At 44.3% G+C, this 23,467-nt stretch overlaps 2 protein-coding genes across 4 annotated transcripts in view; one reads left to right on the top strand and one right to left on the bottom strand.

The window, feature by feature from the left end:
* Window positions 1–616: 616 nt before the first annotated feature.
* ALKBH2 (alkB homolog 2, alpha-ketoglutarate dependent dioxygenase) lies at window positions 617–13,571 on the bottom strand. Of its 2 annotated transcripts, none has more exons than XM_068239456.1 (4): window positions 13,468–13,571; window positions 7,563–7,916; window positions 3,159–3,357; window positions 617–1,199 (listed from the first exon to the last, which is right to left on the bottom strand). In XM_068239456.1, exons 2-4 carry the CDS (start codon window positions 7,825–7,827, stop codon window positions 890–892), a joined length of 774 nt encoding a protein of 257 aa, XP_068095557.1. In that variant the 5' UTR covers window positions 7,828–7,916; window positions 13,468–13,571; the 3' UTR covers window positions 617–889. The 2 variants fall into 2 exon arrangements, with proteins under 2 accessions (XP_068095557.1, XP_068095567.1); XM_068239466.1 differs by lacking the exon at window positions 13,468–13,571 and adding an exon at window positions 13,000–13,059.
* The window catches only part of UNG (uracil DNA glycosylase), a 26,497-nt gene continuing 16,064 nt past the window's right edge, over window positions 13,035–23,467 (top strand). Inside the window, exon 1 of one of the 2 annotated variants that reach the window (XM_068239441.1) lies at window positions 13,035–13,228. In XM_068239441.1, the coding sequence (XP_068095542.1) occupies window positions 13,109–13,228 (120 nt within the window). In that variant the 5' untranslated portion in view covers window positions 13,035–13,108. Of the gene's footprint in view, window positions 13,229–13,854; window positions 14,220–23,467 lie in introns of those variants that run through there. The other variant, XM_068239431.1, reaches the window with a different exon arrangement.

Raw genomic sequence — 23,467 nt, 5'->3', positions numbered from 1 at the left:
CACTGTCTGAGACCCCTCTAGTGGACTACAACAGATTATTTTGACCAAAGACACTGAACTACTGTTATCAAATCATTCTCTGTGTATGTTAGCCCATTTACCTATTGTGTAGTGCTGCGTAATATGTTGCGGTTTTATAAATACAATAAATAAAAAAGGGGATGACATGCCTCATACATGTTCACAAGGCTTTAGAAACATGGGCTCTCTGATATTCTGATTGGGCAGACTGTCTCTTACTGTCGTCACCAGGAGTTAACTTGTGAAAACATTTATGTAATCGAGGCTGCAGGCCGGGAAGATGAGGTTGATTAGAAAAAGATCATTTTAATATCGACTTACTTAAAGAGAACCCGAGGTGGGTTTAATAAATCGTATTAGGACACAGAGGCACGTTCTGTATACAATGCCCTGCCTCTGTGTCCTTCCAGCATTCATCCAGCCCCCCCCCTGCTGTCCCCCATTAGAAAAAAAAAAAAGCACCAGGCTAGCGACACGCAGATTCTCACTAGCCTGTTATTTACCTCTGCCTGTCATTCACCTGCCACTCCCCATGCCTCCTGTATAGCGTGGCTCCCCTCCTGTGTCCTTTCCCTCCCCGCCTCTGTAAGCTTCTTCCAATCAGCTTACGGAGATCGGGGAGGGGACACAGGCGGAGAGCAGCGCAATAGAGGAGGCGGGGGAGTGGCAGGTGAATGACAGGCAAAGGTAAATAACAGGCCAGCCACAATCTGCGTGTCTCTAGCCTGTTTTTTTTTTAAATGGGGGACAGCAGAGCTGGGGGAACGCTGGAAGGACACAGAGGCTGGGCATTGTATACAGAACGTGCCTTTGTGTCCTAATATGATTTATCAAACCAACCTCGGGTTCTCTTTAATATTTAAATATTTTATCTGCAGCTCTGTGGTATAATCTTACGGAAAGTTAAATTGATTCTGGGAGCGAGCACCCTCTTCCTTACTGGCAGGCTGTGGTACCAGTAAACATTGGTGGGGAAATTCATCATAAGCAAGCTGCCATGTTCTAGCTGTAGTTTCACAGGCTCAATGTGACATCCAGACTTCTTGATGCGGGAGTCTCTGTGCCGAAATACAAAATCCCTGCAGGCTCCAAAAGACACAGAAGCAATAGGACTCTGTGGGACGAGCTCCTTCTCATCATCTCGGTGTTCTCCCATATGATCATTCCCATCTTTGTACCTTGTGAAGAACGAAAGAATACACAACCTTATAAATAAATATAACATCATACCACTTTAGCCCTCAGTCAAAGCAGGATTCTACTCAATGGAACTGATCCAAAAAAAAAAAAAAAAAAAACCAGATGGACAGAACAATCAGTAAATCAATTGTCTGTCACCGATCGGTAGCAAAGACTATGCCCGATCCCACTCATCTGACAGTTGGACAAGAGATTGTACCATTAATGGACACGTTAAGGCTTTATGCATCAATAGTGGGTTACATTTTATTAAATGGAAACTGAGAAGGATATGGATTTTTTCTTTTAAAATAATACCAGTTGCCTGACTCTCCTGCTGATCCTCTGCCACTAATACTTTTAGCTGCAGCCCCTGAACAAGCATGCACATCAGGTGCTCTGACTGAAGTCAGACTGGATTAGCTGCATGCTTGTTTCAGGTGTGATTCAGCCACTACTGCAGCCAAATAGATCAGCAGGACTGTCAGGCAACAAGTATTGTTTAAAACATCCATATCCCTCTCAGTTTAGGTTCCCTTTAATAAGCAAGTTATTGGAGCAAGTGTTCTATGCGAGTCTTGCACCTTTCAGTTTGAATCCTATCCTGATCTGGAGCTGTCACAACTGGAAAGGATGTAAACTACCGTATATGGACAGTTTCCTGTGCTTTGTCCTTGTGCCCTCATAAGGTTAATCTATCATATCCAAGAGGAAAAAAAAAGATCTACAAGGCTTTTGTCACTATTAAGGAATTAGGTCACCAAATTTCAACTAAATGGAAACTGGGAATGTCCAGAACCATGCCAGAGGAAAGAGAACACATCAAAATTCCGTTAGTGAACTGGTATTGTTTAAATGAAAGTAAATATGGCAACCTCCATATCGGTCTCACTTCAGGTGTCCTTTGATGCAAACTGTATGCTACTTGGAAGTGGGCCAAATAATTAAAAAAAACCCACCAATTTGGATTGGCTCAGTGCCAAGCAGCATACCGTTTGCATTAAATTTGCATGCGAGCCAGAATTATTTCTAGAGTAGCTCTACTCCTTGGGATAGCTTACAAATGCATGGACAGACTAATAATTGAATATTAATTTTAGAGCTAATAAACAAAAAATTTTAATTCAAAAAAGAAAAAAAAGTTTAAGTTCAGCGATTGTAATTCCAACCCCCCTTTATTGGGGAACTATGGAGGATAGTAGTACAGGGTCAAGGTTACCACAGCTTTGTGCTTCTCCAAGAACAAGATGGTGTCTGGCTGATCAGGATTCTAGTTTGGAGTGGTTCAGGTGGTAAAAAGATTGATGTTTCTTGATTGAGTTTACACTCAGCTAGTGAACTGGAGCCTGCCCATGCAGTACTGTCCTATTACAAGGAATGGAGGGACTCTAGGATTTACTATTCTTTGTAGAAAGTGATAACTGCTGTCAGAGAAGCACCAAAATCTGCTTCTCATATCTGACAGGATGAATAATACACAGAGCATTTATTTGTGTCACATATTCCAGGAGTGCTGAAGTGAGAGGGATATGAGGCGGACGTATTACTTTCCTTTCAAAACAATGCAAATTGCCTAGCTGTCCTGCTGATCCTCTGCCTCTAATACTTTTAGCCATAGACCCTGAAGCAGCACACAGCAGATCAGGTGTTTCTAACATTGTCAGATCTGACAAGATTAGCTGCATGCTTGTTTCAGGGGTGTGATTCAGACACTACTGCAGCCAAAGGGATCAGCAAGACTGCCAGGAATCTGGTATTGTTCCAAAGGAAATAAACATGGCAGCCTCAATATACCGCTCACTTTAGAAGCCCTGGCAGAGATAGAAAATGACTTTAGTGAGTTTGCTTACTTAGCTTTTTTAATATAACAGAAAGATCCCTGGATGTACCAACCCAGAGGCATCCCACATATACAGCCCACAACATACAAAGACAGCATGATGTCGAGAATGTCATACCTGTTAATAAGTACAAAGTTGAATGAGTGTCCTGTGGCCATTTTCACTCGGCCCCTTATTTGATCAAGTACAGGAATCCAAGGTTTCGGAGACAGTGTGATCCCAGAAAATGTGTAGGTTAGTCCGTCATCCCCATAGGTCACCTGCTTTCTGGGAACACTGTGCCATTTTCCAAATACCTGAACTTTACTCAGATCTCCTACAAAAAAAGTACAGTGTGGAATACTGTTTAATCATTTAGGCTGCCATTCTAGATATTAATGTGTTTGAATTAAGACAGGTGAAAGTTTCATAAGATCCAAGACTGGATGAAAGCATCAACGCAACTTCACCTTTATGGATACAGAATTTAAAAGTGACACCAATGCTTCATTATACGCTTCATGTCATGCAACAATACAGGTGGCCGATATCCACTTCCTAACAACCTGTTTGATTCTTCCTGCTATAAATCAATAATTCAAGGTCACTGTCCCGCCCATAGAGCCATCCAAGGCAGAGAAATAGCTGCAATAACCGCATCATAGACAATAGCAAGCTTTGTTCCCTTCTTATCTGTCTAACAAAGCAAAAGGTTTTCTTCTGAAATCGGCAGAAGTAGTATCTATACAAGCATTTATATTATAGATGTCCACGAAACATGCCTTAACCTGTAATTATAGCATGTAAAAATGCTTCCTGACCGTTGTCATTGAAATCTATGCCCTGCTTATTCTTGTCAGGGCATAGATTTCAATTACTGTGCTTGCAGGGACCGAATCTCTTGCTGCTCCCACCTATCTCTCCATCGTTGCAGGCCCCTGACTCTGCTGTCGCTATCGGCTCACATTGATGACTGGGGCAGGAGCCACTGAAACTGGCTCACAGAGCTCTGCCGTCATAGCGAGGGGCTTGCAACAATGGGTGACCAGCGAGAGCAGCGGGTCCATGCAGCAATGAGTTGGTAAGCCCCATTTTTGGTACCAGCAGTCTCTGGTCCTTAAGGGGCCAGAGACTGCTGGTACGGAAGTGGTACGGAAGTGGTTAAAGAGTTCAGAGAGTTTCCATAAAGTTCATTTTCCATATGCATAACAGAAGTTCCATCTCAAGTTAATGAATTCCATGGATGGAGCTGTGTCTGGGGCAGAGATGATTTAAGATGTAATGAGGCCCTAGGCAAGGTAGTAGATTTGGGGCCCCTTTGTGGCCCTTTTGGTAAGCTGAAGTGGAGAAAAGTCAAAGAATTTCCTAATACAATAAAAAGTTCCTTCCACTACTGCACATCTGTGACATACTGTGTCCTGGATTCCAGAACAACCACCAACACAAGCTACACCAAGGTTCTTCCCATATTTTTATGTAGAACCTACAAGGTACCATAATACTTTCACCAGGTTTAACTGGTGCAGTCTTAGTTTGCTCCAGATATTTTAATAGAAAACATTGTACAATGCTGGTTCCAACTGGTCTGCCATAACACAGTGTATCCCAGCATCAGTAGTAATATGTCACAGCGCCCAGCTGCCTCGTGCACCTCACCTCCCTCTCCTCTACATGCTGCACTCTGACTACAGGCACTTCCTCTACTTCCCGTGCCTGCCCTACCCCCCCTCCCAACTATGCAATAAGTGAGGACACAAAAGTGGTGCTCTCTAACTGGGCCCAAGGAGAAGAGGCAGACACAGCCTCAGGAAGATCTGAGTCAGTAAAGGGCAGTGGCATACCTAGGGCATTTAACACCCGGTGGTGGGTATTAAATGGCCAACATCTCACCCTCAGCCCCCCCAAAAAACAGAAAGGAGTGAGTGCTGGCACAGTGGGTAATGGGTATACCCTAAAAAATGGTCGTTAGGCGTAAGTGGGGGAGTGTGAGATTGTTAGGTGCGAGTATAGGGGAGCTAAGTGTTAGGCGTAGGTATGAGGGAGGTTGGTGTTAGGCGTTTGTGGTGGGGGAGTTAGTGTTAAGCATAGGTGGTAAGGGGTTAATGTTAGGTGCAGGTAGGGGAAAGGTTAGTGTTAGGCCTATGTGGTTAGGTGAAGGTGGGCAGTTCAGACATAGGTTGGGTGAATGCAGGAAAAAATGCCAGCACTAGGGGGAGAGCTGAGCGGTGACAGGAGCATGCATCGTGGACTCCGCCGTGCAGCAGCAGGTGAGATCTCACAGCACGGCTTCTGCTTGTACGATATTCTGAATTGCTCCAGGGCGGCTGCACAGCACTCCAATGTCACCCCCTGCCATGGTGACATCACCCCCTTAGTTCGCCACTGGTAAAGGGTGCTAAAAATAAGGTAATGGGCTAGCTGCTGGGCATCTTTCACTGAGGGATTTGTCCCTCATTGTGCACACTTTCACTTTTTATTATGGCGGCAGACACATTTTTAGTTTCTAAAATTAGGATTTTAATATATTTATTTCAATTTTGCTTAAAACATATGTCTTGAAGTGATGAAAGGTCAAAAAGAATGGGAACAACTCGTCTACAAAAACACAAATCAAAGTCTGAGATTTGTTTAGGGTATATTACATTTTTTAAACACAACCTCTGCTACCTTAACAGACTCCCAGCAAGAAAAATGTCTGTATAGAGCTTGCCCATTCTTCCTATCTTCAGTGCAGGGGTTAGACAGAAACAAAATACAAAGGGAACAGGAGAGATTATTTAATTTATACATATAATAACTTGATTCAGACAACAAAACACTATCACATTGCCATGCTTCTTAACAGTCTGGTATAATATACAATAAAAACATTTTCTTACTATTCAGTGCTCATGCAATCATCTTACTGGCTTTGTTCCTTAGGCAACTTCATCCCTATAAATATCATATATCCTTCAGCTCAAAGTATAGCAGTGCTAGGAACTATAATTGCAAAGGTGGGGTATCTATGAAATAAATTCAAACAATCATTTGGTGTGGAAGATCCTGCCTCCCATGCTTACAGAGCTGTTCACAGTTATTGAGGCTACATTCACAGTGGGATGTTGTGTTGTGTTGTAATGCGACGTTAAAGTCACAATGCAGCATTAAAATGCAACGCAAAAAAAAAAGGTGGCAACGCACATTAACGTTGCGTTACCATCGCATATAGTAGGTACAGTAAAGCATACAGGACGCTACACATTACAATGCAACGCTAATGAACCTACCATAGGATTAGCATTGCAGTGCTGTAAACTGAGTTAGAGTTTATAACGCAGCTCCTCAACGTCCCACTGTGAATAAGCCCTGAATCCTGCAAAAAAGAAAACAACTCAGTGCTGTGTCTTATCAAGTGCAATTAGTGCTAAAAGAACAATCTGGGGAGCTTCAATGCAGCACTTATAAGCTGCTCTGCAAAAAAGGAACCGTTCAGTAACTTTTTAGGGAAATATGGTTTGTCTCTAGAGGTTTTTATGGTGACTAATATTTTAGAGTAGAGGGGAAATTCTGACTATAGATCCACTTTAAAGGACAACTGTAATGAGAGGGATATGGAGGCTACCATATTAATTTCCTCCTAAGCAATACCAGTTGCCTGGCGGCCCTGCTGGTCTGTTTGGCTGCAGCAGTGTCTGACTAACACCAGAAACAAGCATGCAGCTAATCTTGTCAGATCTGACAATAACACCAGAAACACCTGATCTGCTGGATGCTTGTGTCAGGGTCGATGGCTAAAAGTATTAGAGGCAGAGGTTCAGCAGGATAGCCCGGCAACTGGTATTGTTTAATAGGAAATAAATATGGAAGCTTCTATATCACTCTCATTACAGTTGTCCTTTAAGCTCAGCATGGAGGCTTTATAAACCGCAAGTGTCTTCCAGCTCATGTAGTAACAAGAACAGAGCATGAGGTTAACCACTCTACTTCTGTATGTGCTCTGTGTCTAAAGCTGTGTACACACCTATGATGCATGTCAGCCGTCTGGGATCAGGAACTGATTCCCTTGGGTGACATTGCTGGGCTGGCCAGTACAGACACGTGTCAACTGTGTAGCTGGCGACGCATACTGTTGCTATGTGTGTGTGTGTGTGTGGGGGGGGGGGGGCGGGGCAGACGGGCAACAGAGCAGCACACGCGCCACGTGGCGGTTGGGGGAGCGGCATCTTCAAAGTAGTTAGCCATCCGTTGGGTAAGTAAATCCAACGGTCGAACCGTTTGTGGGTTGGGGGCTCCCGTACATATGTTCGATTATATAACGTCTGCCTCAGCCGACTTTAGTAAAGCGTGTGCACAGGCCTGTTTCTGCCCACAACACCATAAAATGGGCTGTAGAGTGTTGTAGGGGCATTATAGTGTGAGCCCTCTGAGGGATATACAGGCCCTGGATAAAATTGTAAAGCAGCTATACAAGACAATATGAAGGTAACGGGTACAATTTGAAGACTACAATAAAAACAATATTGGTTAATCTTATATGTATGTTATGAGAATTTCCATTACCTGAAAAATACACCAATTCCTTCTCCAGTTTCTGAAAGATCTCATTTGCTTCTGCCTTAGTGAACAGAATAGTATAATCACAACTCAGGTTATCTGCTTGTATTCTTTTCCACACATAACTCTGTTCTGGCAGCAAAGCATCAGCAGCCTCATGCTTACTCTTCTTTACCACATCATTCTCAGAGGAGCCGGCGTCTGAGCGCGCCACACTCTCCTCTTCATGACATCTTTTGATGGGAGGACTCTTTATTATAAATGTATCCATATAAAAATGTCACAGAGTAAACCTTCAAATAAAGAATGGCCTTGTGCAATTCAAATCTCAGCGTTGAATTCTTATTTCAATTGCAAGACCTGCAATTATAAAACAATGCAATTAACTGATGACAACATTGTTGGAAACCCTACATTAACAAAAACGAGAGGGGAATACAAAAAAAAAAAAAAACAAGAAAAAAGGTCCGTTAAAAACAAGTAAACTTAATTAGCATAAACCAAAAAAGTTCCAAGGTCCTATTTTTAAAGCAGCCAAATGTTGTAGAATGCCAATATAGATAAAAATTGATGTACAATGGTGACAACACTAGTCCGTTTCGGGCCACAACAGGTCCTTTATCAAGCTTACAGATATCAGTATATCTTGCAAAAGTATATAGTACAGGGTATAAGTCTTAAAGGGAACCTAAACTGAGAAAAATATAAATGTTTCCTTTTTGTTCTGAAAAATTGCTGCTATCAGAAGAACCGTTGTCCTGCTTCCTTCCTCTTCACAGCAGCCGTGGGTTGCGCTGCTGTGACTGAAGTCTATGTCGGAGGAGAGCCGGCCAGGTACTAGCATAGAGGAAGTGGCCATCAGCTCAGAAGGTAACACGAGCAGCAGCCGTGGAGAGGAAGGGATGGGGGAGCAGGCTGGCCACCTACCTGACTAGCTATCTATACTGGGGGCAACTATACTATCTATACTGGAGGCAACTATAACTACCTAAACTGGGGCAACCATACAATCTATACCTAGGGCAACTATACTAGCTACCTATACTGGGGGCAACTACACTAGCTACCTATACTGGTGCAACTATACTACCTACCTATAATGGGGCAGCCATACTGGCTACCTATACTGGGGGCAACTTTACCTGGCTACCCTATACAGGGGGCATCTATACTTGGCTACCTACCTACCTAATTTTTAGGTGCTGTGCGATCATTCCAAAAATGGGGGGGATAAGCTTGCATCCTAACAAGTTTGCCTCAGGCTGTACAAGGTCTAGAACCGGCCCTGAACAGATGCAGTATACATACATGGACTGGAACAAGGGCTTTAATAATTTTAGTTTTTATGAGAAATGTGTTGGAACAAATTATTATCATTGTAGTTTGTTAAACGTCTATGAAAAAGGAAAAAGCAAGAGAATAAGCCATGATGAAAGAAGAACCCCAAAAAACTTTTTGCGAAAAGCTATTATAAATACACATTTACACTGCTCCATAATACACTATTCACAATACAAATACAGTATCAGTGATGCTCAAATCCGGATCCGGGAGATACCCGGATGGTTGCTATCTGGATATCTCCCAGTAAACCTGTGCGGGGCGGGTGGGTCAATCTTACCTGTCTGATGTCTTCTTTGTCCATCCCTGGCGTGTCCCATGATGCGGTCCACGTGCATCACGTGACTACAAACATTTCCTCCTTCAACCCGGAAGTGACCGCCGCTTGGACCACATCGCGGGAGATGCCAGGGACGGACGAAGAAGACGTCAGACAGGTAAGATTGACCCCCCCCAGCCCAGGTTTACTGGGAGATATCTGGATAGCAACTATCCGGGTATCTCCCGGATCCGAGCATCACTGTACAGTATTTCCCTTCAAGGTCATCCAGAATTGCTGCCCTTTTTCGACTCTCTGAGGCTTTACCTGCAGTAAGGCCCAGTGCACACCGAGCGGTTTTAGCAGCGATTTTAGTTTATATGAGAAATGTGTTGGAACAAATTATTATCATTGTGGTTTATTAAAGAGAACCCAAGGTGTGTTTAAAGAAAGTTATCTGCATACAGAGGCTGGATCTGCCTATACAGCCCAGCCTCTGTTGCTATCCCAAACCCCACTAAGGTCCCCCTGCACTCTGCAATTCCTCATAAATCACAGCAGTGCTGTGCGGGCTGTGTTTACATTTGTAGTGTCAGTCTCAGCTGCTCCCCTGCCTCCTGCATAGCTCCGGTCCCTGCCCCCGTCCCTTTCCTCCAATCAGTGGAGAGGGAAGGGATGCAGGCGGGGACCGAAGTACTGCAGGAGGCGGGGAAAGCAGCAGACTGACACTATAGAGATAAACACAGCCCGCTCTGACAAGTTGTGTGTAAGTAGTGCTGGCTGTGATTTATGAGGGATTGCAGCGTGCAGGGGGACTTTTGGGGGGTTTGGGATAGCAACAGAGACTGGGCTGTATAAGCAGATTCAGCCTCTGTATGCAGATAACATTCTTCAAACCCACCTCGGGTTCTCTTTAAACGTCTATGAAAAAGGAAAAAGCAAGAGAATAAGCCATGATGAAAGAAGAACCCCAAAAAACTTTTTGCGAAAAGCTATTATAAATACACATTTACACTGCTCCATAATACACTATTCACAATACAAATACAGTATCAGTGATGCTCAAATCCGGATCCGGGAGATACCCGGATGGTTGCTATCTGGATATCTCCCAGTAAACCTGTGCGGGGCGGGTGGGTCAATCTTACCTGTCTGATGTCTTCTTTGTCCATCCCTGGCGTGTCCCATGATGCGGTCCACGTGCATCACGTGACTACAAACACTTCCTCCTTCAACCCGGAAGTGACCGCCGCTTGGACCACATCGCGGGAGATGCCAGGGATGGACGAAGAAGACGTCAGACAGGTAAGATTGACCCCCCCCCCCCCCCCCAGCCCAGGTTTACTGGGAGATATCTGGATAGCAACTATCCGGGTATCTCCCGGATCCGAGCATCACTGTACAGTATTTCCCTTCAAGGTCATCCAGAATTGCTGCCCTTTTTCGACTCTCTGAGGCTTTACCTGCAGTAAGGCCCAGTGCACACCGAGCGGTTTTAGCAGCGATTTTAGTTTATATGAGAAATGTGTTGGAACAAATTATTATCATTGTGGTTTGTTAAACGTCTATGAAAAAGGAAAAAGCAAGAGAATAAGCCATGATGAAAGAAGAACCCCAAAAACTTTTTGCGAAAAGCTATTATAAATACACATTTACACTGCTCCATAATACACTATTCACAATACAAATACAGTATCAGTGATGCTCAAATCCTGATCCGGGAGATGGTTGCTATCTGGATATCTCCCAGTAAACCTGTGCGGGGCGGGTGGGTCAATCTTGCCTGTCTGATGTCTTCTTTGTCCATCCCTGGCGTGTCCCATGATGCGGTCCACGCGCATCACGTGACTACAAACACTTCCTCCTTCAACCCGGAAGCGACCGCCGCTTGGACCGCATCGCGGGAGATGCCAGGGACGGACGAAGAAGACGCCAGACAGGTAAGACTGACCCCCCCCCCAGCCCAGGTTTACTGGGAGATATCTGGATAGCAACTATCCAAGTATCTCCTGGATCCGAGCATCACTGTACAGCATTTCCCTTCAAGGTCATCCAGAATTGCTGCCCTTTTTCGACTCTCCGAGGCTTTACCTGCAGTAAGGCCCAGTGCACACCGAGCGGTTTTAGCAGCGATCCGACAACCACATCCGCCTATGAAAACGCTTGGCTAATGTATTTCAATGGGATGGTGCTCACCAGCGGTTTGAGGTTTTTAGCAAACCGCAAACGTGCCTCCTGCTGCACGTTTGCGGTTTGCAGATGCTATTCTGCCTCAATGTAAAGTATAGGAAAAGCTCAAACCGCTCTGAAAAACGCTAGATTAGAGCGGTTTTCCAGGCGTTTTTGTTACAGAAGCTGTTCAGTAACTGCTTTACTGTAACAATATTTGTAATCTGCTACACAAAACCGCTCCCAAAAATGCTAGGCATGTTTAGAAAACGTCACTAAACATGCCTATAATCGCTCTGAAATCTGCTCCAAAAACCTCTAGCGTTTTGAGGATCTGCTAGCGGTTTTGGTGTGCACTGGGCCTAAGAGTCCTTGTAAGAACGCTGAGGACTTTAAATGTGCAGCGGAATGAGAAATATAGCCTAGTAAAAAAAAATACATATATATGGGAAAACAAAAGAAGGTGGCTTCCGGTATATTGTAATATGTGATTGATATGCTAATAGTTTTGAGTTGATATAAATTGTATTCAAAATATATGCAGCTTAAAATTTGAACAATTAAAAGCATCAGGTAAATTGGTGTTAGGCTCGGTTCACATTTGTTTTAAAAACGTATCAGTGGCTTTGTTTTTGGGCCTGCACCAAAACCAGAGCCATGGATATTAATGCTAAAAATAGCGGCCGTCTTTAACTAATTCAAAAACGGGTCCATGGGATCCGCTTTGAAAAACTGAACGGGCCCCAGATACACAAAGAGGTAGGGCAAGACAATACTGAAACTGAACTCCCTCTACACAGGCTATTGTGTACACAGAAACGGAGGGAGATCCGGATTGCCTACTCCTCCCCTTAATGTCACCCCCATAGGTGTCCTCCGGTAGCCTGAGGGGGTAGCAGCCAGGAAGGGGGGCAGCGGGCATAGTGGCGGGGAGGGGGGGGGTGTCGCCCCCTCACCTGGGTCCCCCTGTCCCCGCTCTCCCTCAAGCTATTTGCGCAAATGTAATTGTATGCAGTGAGCGGGGAAGCTTACCTTCCTTCCTCCGCTCGCTGCGTGACTTCCTGCAATGACGCCCACTGAAGTATAGTGGGCTGCACTGCAGCAAGTCACGTGGAAAGCGGTGGAACGCAAGGAAGGTAGGTAAGCTTCCCCACCCGCTGCGTAGCCACTACATTTGCGCAAATAGTTGGAGAGGGAGTGGGGATTCCCGCTCAAGTAAGAACAGGCCCTAAAAGCACTCAGCCTATAAAGTGTCCGTAAATTAAAATACATGAACTATTGACCTTTTTCTATCGCCCTCTGCTCACAGAAGTTTTATTCTGCCAGGAAAACTTTTATGGCAGTAATTAGATGTGAGGTTTACTATACTCCTGACAAGGCACTGACAAGACAGAAGCTGTCACTTCCATACCTAAACCTGACTGTCTTTCAGGCAGCAAAATAAAACAAGTAAAACAGCCTGGTTATCAATGTTTTGCACAGTACATACAAGTTTATCTCATGTCACATGTCGCCTTTTGGTACATCAAGTATGACCAAGCTTTTTGCTGTAGATAACTTTTTTTCTGGTTGTAAAAGTACTGCATGCTACTTTTTTGTAGTTTTATTATTATTTTTAATCACCCGAGACAAGTTTGTTTTCTGGAGCAACAACATATGCTTGGCAAGTTGTACCCGGCCACTGGATCCTCCTCCTAGAAGGCAGGGCAAAGCCTGTGAATTCTGGCGCCAAATATTTCCATTCTCCAGTTAACAGCAACACCGTGAATTCCACTACACCGCAATGCTGGGGAAGAAAACCATCAATGATTTCTTCACGCCGGTCTCCAGGAAGAGATCTTCCACGGAAGCCCGGCTAGAGGCTGAAGACTGTGGGGGAGAGATAAAACGAGACAGATGCGAGGTATTGGCTGGGCTTCGTGTCACATTTTCTCATCGATAACGACAGAATGCTCATGTGTCAAACACGACTATGCTGGCCACGTGTCTTTAGTGTGAGCCTCATTACACCGCTTCTGTGTTTGTACATGCATATGCCTTATGACACCGTGCATTAGCGTAGCAGCGTGTTACAATGCAAATCAAATATACTCTGTATTACCCTTACATCATGTACACGCTAAGTATATTACGTAATCTTACCGATGATCTGGCCGAATAGCCTATCGGAGTCCTGCAACCGACCATAGGGCGGGGCCACAGTGTGCCAAGTTCTGCCGCGAAAATTCAGCGTGTTTCATTTAGTGATGTCCAGTTCAGGAATGATTGGTTCATTTGAGTCGGTTCTTTCCTGTGAGTTGAGTGATCCAACTCATCACATTGAACCTAATCAGTTCAGTGAACGAGACTGCAGCTGCATAGCTGAAGGAGGAGGAATAATAGATATATGTGCCAATTAGCAGAGGAGGGGAGTGACTAGTAGCGAGTTACTGCTAGCCACACCCTCCCCAGTGACATGAATCAAATGATTTGGTTCATGATCCAGTTCTTTTTTAATGAATTGAATCGATTCATTGAAAAGAGCAGGACTTCCCATCACTATGACTTCCGGGACTAAGTGATAACGTGACAGCTAGGGGCAGGGTGGAAGCCTGATTTGCTAGATGCAGTAGCTGTCTGAGCAGGCTGATTTGCTAGGCAAGCTGAGTTTTTGTTTAGAGATTTATTCTGAAGCCAATTAATGGCTTTGAGTAAAAATATGTCATGTATTTAAGTTAATGGTTCTGCAGAATAATATACTTCTCTCTGAGGAGGAGAGAATGCTAGTGTTAACCAGTCAGAAACGTTTGGTGACATGCTCACAGTGGAAACGTCTTCTATCAAGAGGAAGATTAAACAGCATCGTGCTGTTTAAGAAGCAGTCATTGTTGCATCATACTTGCAGTGCAGAACCGGTGGGTCCTTTTGTATTATACACCCCTTTCACGTGCCTCCTTGCAATAATCTACTGAAGATTTAGGATGCTATATTCTATTTTGCCTTTAAAATGCTTGCCTTTTTTAACTTAAAGCAAAGGAAAAATATAATTTAGGTGGTGTGAAAAATTATTAATTCCAGAGTACACCTTCAACTTTGGCCACCTGAAATGATCATTTGTGTTAATTTAGGCTACTTGCACACCAAGACGTTGCGTTAGGTGCTACGTTAAGGTCGCATAACGTGCACCTAACACAACGTATGGTGCTGCAAGAGAGGACGGTAGAGTGAGCCGCGTTAGGCGGCTCTATCCCTATAAGGTCTCCCAGAGTGGCGCTGATTGGCCGGCGGGACCACGTGATGCGGAGCGAGACACTCTGCATCACGTGGTCCCGCCGGCCAATCAGCAGCTGCCAGTGCAGTGAATATTAAGTAGCCATGTGCGCGGCTACTGTAGCTGGCTCTCTCCGCCCCCCACTGAGAATGTGCAAACAGTCTAACGCGGCTATAGCCGCTCTAACGCCGTAGCATGCTGCACTTTCCGGACAACGTGCAGCGTTACATGTAACGCAACGTGGGCTGTGTGAACAGCCCATTTGTGTTACATTGCTGTGCGTTGGGGGAGCGTTACAGGCGCACTAACGTGCGCCTGTAACGTCCCTGTGTGTAAGCAGCCTTAGGGCAGGGGTGTCCACACGTTGTCACTAGTCTAGTTTAGGGGACCCAGCTTGAAACCTCATAGGGAAATTCTGCTAATATGATTGGGTGGACAGTGCCCTCTCAAAACTCCTAGGTTTCATATATGTTGCAGTAAACTGCGCCCACACTGTTTGGCCAAAGCTTTTTCACCTGTTTTCACCTTATCTGTTACTTTTTTTAAGCTCCAAAGGAGCAGAAATAAGAAAAATATATAGAATTGAAGTGCTGGAAGGTTATTTTTTTTTTTTTTTAATCAATTATTAGGTGATAAGTCATTTATAAACAGTTTTTTGAATAGAGCCCAATGTGCTGTAAGATAGTGGATAACTATGAGGGTTTCTTCTGCGTCCCCTAAAGTAGACACCAAAACCTTTTAGGCCAAGGGCCATATTGCTGTTCTTGAGTGCTAGGGGGGCTAAACTGGTGAAATTAAGCACAGTTTTTGCTAATTGCTGTTAGGTACACTATAGCTGTGACATTTTGTTGAATAAAACATTTCTACGGGAAATAACCTATATACCGAGTGCGGTTAGCCTAGTGGCATTAGCTAATCAGTAGCTGGTACTGCTGCTGGCATAGTGGCGGCTGCTAATCAGTGGCTGTTACTGTAGCTACAGCCCCGGGCACATGGAATTAGATAAGACACAGAACATTTATATTGCGCTTTTCTCCCGGTGGACTCAAAGCACTATAGACCTTTAGGCTCATCTGCCTAGGTTTTATATTGCCTTCTGATGTATTTATACATGTTAATTAGATCCCCTCTAAGGTGTCTTTTTTTTTTTTTTTTTTTTTTCTCTCTAGATTAAATAAACCCAGTTTATCTAACCTTTCTTTGTAAGTGAGACCTTCCATCTCTCATATCCATTTAGTTGCTTGTCTCTGCACTTGCTCTAAAACTTTCAATATCTTTCCAATGTAATGTGGTGCCCAGAACTGAATTCAATATTCCAGAGGTGGCCTTCCTAGAAACTTAAACAATGGCAATATTATGCTAGCATCTTGAGTTTTTATTTCCCTTTTAATGCATGCCAAAATTTTATTAGCTTTAGCTGCAGCGGCTTGGCATTGAATACGATTACTTAACTTGTCAATGAGTACTTCTTAGGGCTCGTTTCCACTATTGCGGTGCAGAATCGCCTGGATTCCACCTCTGATGAAATAGCATGCGGATGCGAATATTTTCGCGTTTTTTGCCGCGAATTCGCATAGGTGAGGGTAAATGCGAATTTAACCATGTCACTGCCTGTTTGAAGTTACATTGGTACCTATGCGATTTCGCATGAAAATTCGCATACCATAGCCGCAGGCGAATTCCCTATTAAATACATTAGCGGTGATTCGCATGCATTCCACTCGCAGGCCAATTCTGTGGCTCTTTTGTGCGTTTTTCACTGCTGAAAAAAACGCACCTCAACAACGCTACAGTGGAAACAGGCCCATCCACTTGCATTACATGTGCGAATCTGCATGCGTTGGACGCATGCAGATTCGCGATAGTGGAAACGAGCCCTTAGTCCTTCTCCAAGTTTGGTGTCCCCATCTGTATCCCGTTTTATTTTGTATGGTGCTAGATCAGGCATGGGCAAACTTGGCCCTCCAGCTTTTAAGGAATTACAAATCCCACAATGCATTTGCCTTTGAGTTATGACTGTGGCTCAGACTCCTGCAATGCATTGTGGGACTTGTAGTTCCTCAACAGCTGGAGGGCCAAGTTTGCCCATGCCTGTGCTAGACCATTGGTACGACCAAAATGCATGACTTTACATTTTTCAACATTGAATTTCATCTTCCATTTATGTGCCCATATAGCCATCCTATCCAGATCCTGTTGCAATATGTTACCATCTTCCTGAGAGTTGATGATTCTGCACAATTTTGTATCATCTGCAAAAATAGCAACATTGCTTTCTACTGCATCTACTAGATCATTTAATAAATAAATTGAAGAGCACTGGACCCAGTACTGACCCCTGTGGGACCCCACTGCTAACAGTCACCCATTTTGAATATGATCCATTGATCACAACTCTTTGTTTTCTGTCCATTAGCCAGTTCCCTATCCATGCACACAGACTCTTCCTCAATCCTTGCATACTCCACTTTTGCACCAGACTTTTGTGGGGAACAGTGTCAAATGCCTTAGCAAAGTCCAAGTATATCACATCTACAGCATTCCCAATATCCATATTAGCGTTCACTACCTCATAAAAGCGGAGCATGTTAGTCAAACAGAACCTGTCTTTAGTAAACCCCTGCTAATGCTGAGAAATAAGATTTTCTACACACACAAGCAATAGAACACAGCAGTACATGCATCCAGCTACATTTAAGTGGTCCGGGCACACCTGCACTCCCCTCCAGGTATTGCATATTGGCCTTGGGGCCCCGGCCAGTGAGAGAGGTCTGGGGCCCCTGGCCATCGTGCGAACCAATCGTGTGTTTTTAAACGTTTTCTTTCAGCTCTAGGACATGGCGGACAGGTGTGCGGTTAGGGAGGGACCCCTGTGGGAGGGATGCCTGCACAGGGCGGTCCTGCTAGCGACGCAATCTTGCGATGGCGTCCAACTGAAGCCTCCCACCTGAATGCTAATGGCTGCTAGATGTGGTATGGCAGGTAAAGGGTGTATGACAGTGCATCCTGATTGGCTGACGAGCACCTGCTGACCACTTTAAATGTAGCTGGATGCATGTACTGCTGTGTTCTATTGCTTGTGTGTGTTGAATTTAGCATTCAGTATAGAGGCAGTGTTGGTGGGTTTTCTGGATGTGAGAGGTCCAGAGCCTGGGTGTGAGAGGTCCGGGTCCACCTGCACCCCCCTCCAGGTATCGCATATTGGCCTTGGGGCCCCGGCCAGTGAGAGAGGTCCGGGGCCCCTGGCCATCGTGCGAACCAATCGTGTGTTTTGAAATAAGATTTTCTACTATAAAATCTTGGTATAGTATCTCTTAGTAACCCCTCAAATAGTTTGCACACAACTGATGTTAAGCTTACAGGTCTATAATTTCCCAGATCTGATTTTTTTTTTTTTTTTTTGCCCTTCTTCAATAATTGGAAAATGTGGGCTGCACGCCAATCTACTGGAACTCTGCCAGTTGAAAGGGAGTCGCAAAAGATAAGTTAAAGGGGTTTATTGATAACTGAACTTAATTCCCAAAGATTGTTTCCCTGGGTAACCTCCTCCACAGGCCTAGCTCAGCCTGGGTTGCCGGTGCTCAATCCTCCCATGGGTCACCACTCCACAAACAGTATAATCTTTATCAATAAGGAGAAGGCACGCAACTGGCTTCCAAACTTGCGTTTATCGAATCATTTAGCAGTTACACAACATGTTTCGGGGAAATCCCCTTCATCAGGTGTACATCACACTGTATGTTTCAATAAATTTTTATTGGAAAATTTTTCTTAATTTACAACAAGGCATAAATAGCCATAATACAGTAATATCAATAAAGGTGTACATTGGTAATACAAAGAATAAGATGAACATATAAATGTATAACATAGTCATTTTAAACCAGGTACGTTGAAGTAAACTGATGATGGGTGGTATAATAATTGGATACCTAATTGGTACTGATTGTTGTGACTTATATGGAGTGGTCACTATCCGTTGGAGCAGTACTTCCGGGTAACTGGGGGAATTAACCCTCCTACAAAGTTCCCAGGAGTCGCATCCTGTAGTTGGGATGTCACAATCAGTGTTGCAGAGCTTATTGATATTAGAGCTAACTTGGTAAGAAAAACTTTATTAGCCATGTATTCATGTAGTCTGTTAGATGTCTTAACCTAAATTAAACTAAGACAGAACTAAACAAAACTAGACTAAACTAAACTACACTAACACATACCACACTTGTGTATCCAGTGTTATTTTTCCTAGGCTGTGAATCAGAGGTGGTTATTACAGTGCCTGTCATATGGTATATATTCAATATATGGTTCAAGGTATAAATCTCTCACTGTGAGAGGCTATATGTAGTCAAATAGTTTAGTTTCTGGAAGCAAGAGGGACCAAAGACTTGCTCTGACCAAGAATGACCTTACATTCCCTGATTTGATAGCCCATGTTTTCTCTGCTTGTAAGTTAAATTCAACAGATTTTAAAATTTTTCCAATAGGTGTACATCACACTGTACACCTGATGAAGGGTATTTCCCCAAAACATGTCATGTAATTGCTAAATGATTTGATAAACGCAAGTTTGAAAGCCAGTTGAGTGCCTTCTCCTTATTGATTAAATAAAAACTGAACTTAATTCCCTTAGGACACGAGGATGCATGCCATCCGGGCCAGGTGCCTTGTCTATTTTTAATTTATTTAGTCTTGCCTTTACTACTTGCTGCGTTAAGTATTTAATATTACAATTGGAAGATTGAGACTATTCTGCATCTTTAATTTGCAACAGTGATGCTTTCTTTGCTCTGTCTTCACAAGGGAAACATTTAATAACTCTGCTTTACCTTGGTCATCCACCATTGAGTGCCCACCCTCCATCCTTTAGGAGTCCAATACAGTCAACCTTTCTTTTTTTGTTTTATTGTTTGTTTTTGAGTTGATGTACTCGTAAAACTTTTTTGGGTTAGATTTGACATCCCTAGCAATTTGATTTTCAGCTTCAATCTTTGCCAGCCTAAGTTCTTTTTTACAACTTTTATTGCACTCCTTGTAATTGCTTAAAGTGGATCAGAGATGAGGTTTTGCTGTTCTTATTTATGAACCCCTTGTACATAGTTTCTTGGGCATTCTTCTCCAAAAATCCTTTTTTATATTCTTATGCCCAAATATTCTCATCAGAGCATGATGCCACGCCCCCCATCTCCTCTAGCGCCTCGGCGTTCGATCCTATGCTGAAAGGAATCATGAGACCTAATTCTGGGGAAGAGGAGGCATAGGCATTTCCAGGCAGGGGCTGCTGAAGTCACGGGATACTAGGGTGAGCAACACAGTGGCGTTTCTAGGGGGAGTGACACCCCCGGAGTGACAGAAGTCCAGTAATGGCACGGCAATGTAGTGAGGACCCAGGGAGGGGGACCCGACCACCAGATCAAACGTTATCATGTTGTGATTACTATTTCCCAAATGTTCTTGAACCTGCACATTTTATACATTATCTGGTCTATTTGAAATGATCAAATCCAGTAACGCATTCCCCCTAGTTGGTTCAGTTACCATTTGAGTCAGGTAACTGTCCTGTAGTGTTGCCAGAAATCTGCCTCTTTTACCAGAATGGGTAGCCTCAATACTCCAGTCAATAATTGTCTGGAAAGTTGAAGTCACCCATAACTATGACCTCATTTTTACTCGCAGCTTTTTCAATGTGCTGTAGTAATTGCAGTTCTGCAGCTTCATCAATATGTGGTGGCCTGTAGCATACCCCAATAAGCAATTGGCAACAGTTATTTCCACCATGAATATTTACCCAAATGGACTCCACATTTTCACCCGTCTCATGGTTCATGACCGCTGTAAAAGATTTCTTAACAAAGAGACAAACCCCTCAACCTTTTTTCCCTGCTCTATCCCTCCTAAGCAAATTGTATCCCTCTAAATTCGCTATCCAGTCATGGCTTTCATCCATCCATGTTATTCCCACATTGTCATAGCCTTTGTCAATCAGAATGAATTCTAGTTCGTCCATTTTATGTGCAAGTCTCCTAGCATTGGTTACCCATGCACTTTATATTTTTACCACCACAATATGAGGCTGTCTTCAGGGGTGCCCCTAGCCATTTTGTCACTCCAGACGAGAAAACCTGTGGCGCCTACCCCCCCCTCCCCCCCAAAAATAATCGTAATGTAGCCGCATTTCACCAGAAAATACACGTATTGCAGAAGCGTTTCACCAGAAAATAATCATAATGTGGCAGTGTTTCACCAGAAATTACACTTATTGTGGCAGCGTTTCACCAGAAAAATACATGTAAAGGCTGCAGCATGTCACCAGAAATACACAATGCAGGCAGCGTTTCACCAGAAAATACACACAGGCAGGGTTCCACTTTCATGAGGCACAAAGGGGAACAGAAGGAGGCACAGGGGGACTGAATAAGGCACACAGGATGACATAGGGAGGCACAGGGGGACAGAAGGAGGCATGAGGGTCAGAAGAAGTCACACAGGGGGACACAAGGAGGCACAATGGGCAACAAAAGGAGGCACAATGGGGGACAGAATGACACACAAAGGAGGACAGAAGGAGGTACACAGAGGGGCAGCGGGCGGTACAGGGGGACAGAAGAAGGCATGAGGGACAGAAGGGGACAGAAGAAGGCACAAAGTGGGGCAGAAGGAGGCACAATGGGGGACAGATTGAGGCACAAAGGGACACAAAAGGAGGCACAGGAAGAAATAAGGAGGCACAAAGGGGGCAGAAGGAGGCACAATGGGGGACAGAAAAAACAGGGAGACAGTAGGATGCACCAGGGCCGGGCCGAGGCAGAGGCTGGAGAGGGCGCAGTGTAGAAGGGGGCGCACAATTCATTCAGTTGTCATTCCAAATTGTGTTTGAAGCAGAAAGAAATAGGAAAAGGGGATACATGGCAGTGACTGCAAGTCAGATAACTAGAGATTAAGGTATTAGGGAGGTTGGGGGCCCTGGGGCGCCTCTTAGTCTAGTAGCAATCAGTGTGTGACGGCTGGGGCGGAGGGATGGAGGGGCGCACTTTGGTGTCTCAGCCTTGGGTGCTGAAGGACCTTGTCCCAGCTCTGGGAGGCACAAAGGGGAAAGGAATTATGCACAAAGGGGGACAGAAGGGGGCACAAAAGGGTGACAGAAAAAGGCAGAGGGGGATGTAAGGAGGCACAGGGAGACAGGAGGCAGAGGGGGACAGACAAAGCCACAGGGAGACAGAAGAAGGAACAAAGGGGCACAGAAGGAGGCACAGGGAGCAGAGGTAGCACATGGGGACTGAAGAGGCACATGGAGACAGAATGAGGCACAAAAGGAGACAGAAGGAGGCACATGAGGACAGAAGGAGGCAGTGTGGGACTGCAGGAGGAACAGGGGGGCAGTTGTAGCACAGGGGAACAAAGAAAGGCACAAGGGGACATAAGGAGGCACAGGGGGACAGAAGGAGGCAGAGGTGGCACAGGGGGACTGAAGGGGGCACATGAAGATAGGAGGAGGCACAAAGGGAGACAGGAGGCATAAAAGAAGACAGAAGGACAAATAGGGGGTCAGACATGGCACAAGGGACTGAAGGAGGCACAAGGAGACAGGAGACACAAAAGGGACAGAAGGAGGCACAAAGGGGGGGGGGGGGGAAGGATGTACAAGGTACAGAAGGACACAGTGGCAGCTGCCTGCAACTTATGCTAAGCAGATGCAGCAGAAGCAAGTAATAAAACACCCGTGGGGGCGGGACTTAGTCAGCGGGCGTGGTTTCAGCCAGGAGGCATGGCTTAGGCCAAGGGGCGTGGCTTAATCCAGCAACATGGCGCCCCTAAGACCAATGGCACTCCAGGCAATGGTCTGTACTGCCTTTGCCTAGAGGCTCCCCTGGCTGTCTTATTCTTCTTAGTCCGTAACCAGTTTTGTTTCATGTCAGGGGACCTTAGAAATGTGCCAAACATTATTTCCAATGACAGATTTTGCTGGTGTGTACAAGTCTCCTCTGTGATGAGCTAAAACGGTTATGGTACTTAAAGCAGTACAGGATATTGTGTATTGGTATATGGAATGGCTTCTCATCACACTCGTTGGACTTTAATCCAATAAGGAACTGCAATTTCTTTCTACACAGATGACATTACTTAAAAAAGTGGGCTGAATTACTATATGGGCAATAAGCAGCTGGAAGTTATGTGAGCATTATTTACCTATGGGGTGCTGCCCCTCCTCTCTGTATGGGATTCACCATTGGCACTAGTCTAGTTTAGGGGACCCAGCATGAAACTTCATAGAGAAATTGTGCTAGTGGGCTCTATTCACAATATTTCTCATAAATGACTTATTTCCTAATTGATAAAAATAACCTTTTCAGCACATTTAAAAACAAAATAATCACTCAATGTAAGTTGTTCCTGATTAACTTCATTTCAATATTACTTTTTCTTACCTTAATTATATTTATTTTTGCTCTTTTGGAGCTTAAAAAAGTAACAAAGATAAGGTGAAAAAGCTTTGTAAATCATGCTCAATGTGCTTGGTTGGAAAGCACCCTCTCGGACTTCTAGGTTTCAGATAGTGTAGTACACAACGCCCACGCTATTTGGCCAATCACAACACTTCATGCTGTAGAGGGTGCTGTGATTGGAGAATAATTCCCTATGAGGTTTCCTGCTGGTCCCCTAAACTAGACTAGCATCCCATTATCTTCCAGGGAGAGACTACTGAGCTAGTATGGTTGAGGTGAGCCAGCGTGAAACTTTATAGGGAACGTTTCTCCAATTACAGCAATGTCTACAGCTTGACGCATTCTAATTAGCCGAATACTGTGGGATTATTATTATTTACTACTACAATTTACCTGAAAGCTAGCAGTATTGGTTTTTGTAGAATATGTACTTTTTATGTACAGTTTT

This window comes from Hyperolius riggenbachi, chromosome 1, assembly GCF_040937935.1.
Source record: "Hyperolius riggenbachi isolate aHypRig1 chromosome 1, aHypRig1.pri, whole genome shotgun sequence".
Taxonomy (NCBI): Eukaryota; Metazoa; Chordata; class Amphibia; order Anura; family Hyperoliidae; genus Hyperolius; species Hyperolius riggenbachi.
Note: the sequence above shows the minus strand (reverse complement) of the source record. Positions and strands in the feature narration are given on the sequence as shown.

Excerpts from the sequence above, each read along its gene's own strand:
- ALKBH2 (XM_068239456.1), bottom strand. The coding sequence starts at position 7,827 with ATGGATACATTTATAATAAAGAGTCCTCCCATCAAAAGATGTCATGAA. Across the intron at positions 3,358-7,562 it reads GGAATTGGTGTATTTTTCAG|GAGATCTGAGTAAAGTTCAG; the intron begins GTAATGGAAATT and ends CTTTTTTTGTAG. Across the intron at positions 1,200-3,158 it reads AACTTTGTACTTATTAACAG|GTACAAAGATGGGAATGATC; the intron begins GTATGACATTCT and ends GTTCTTCACAAG.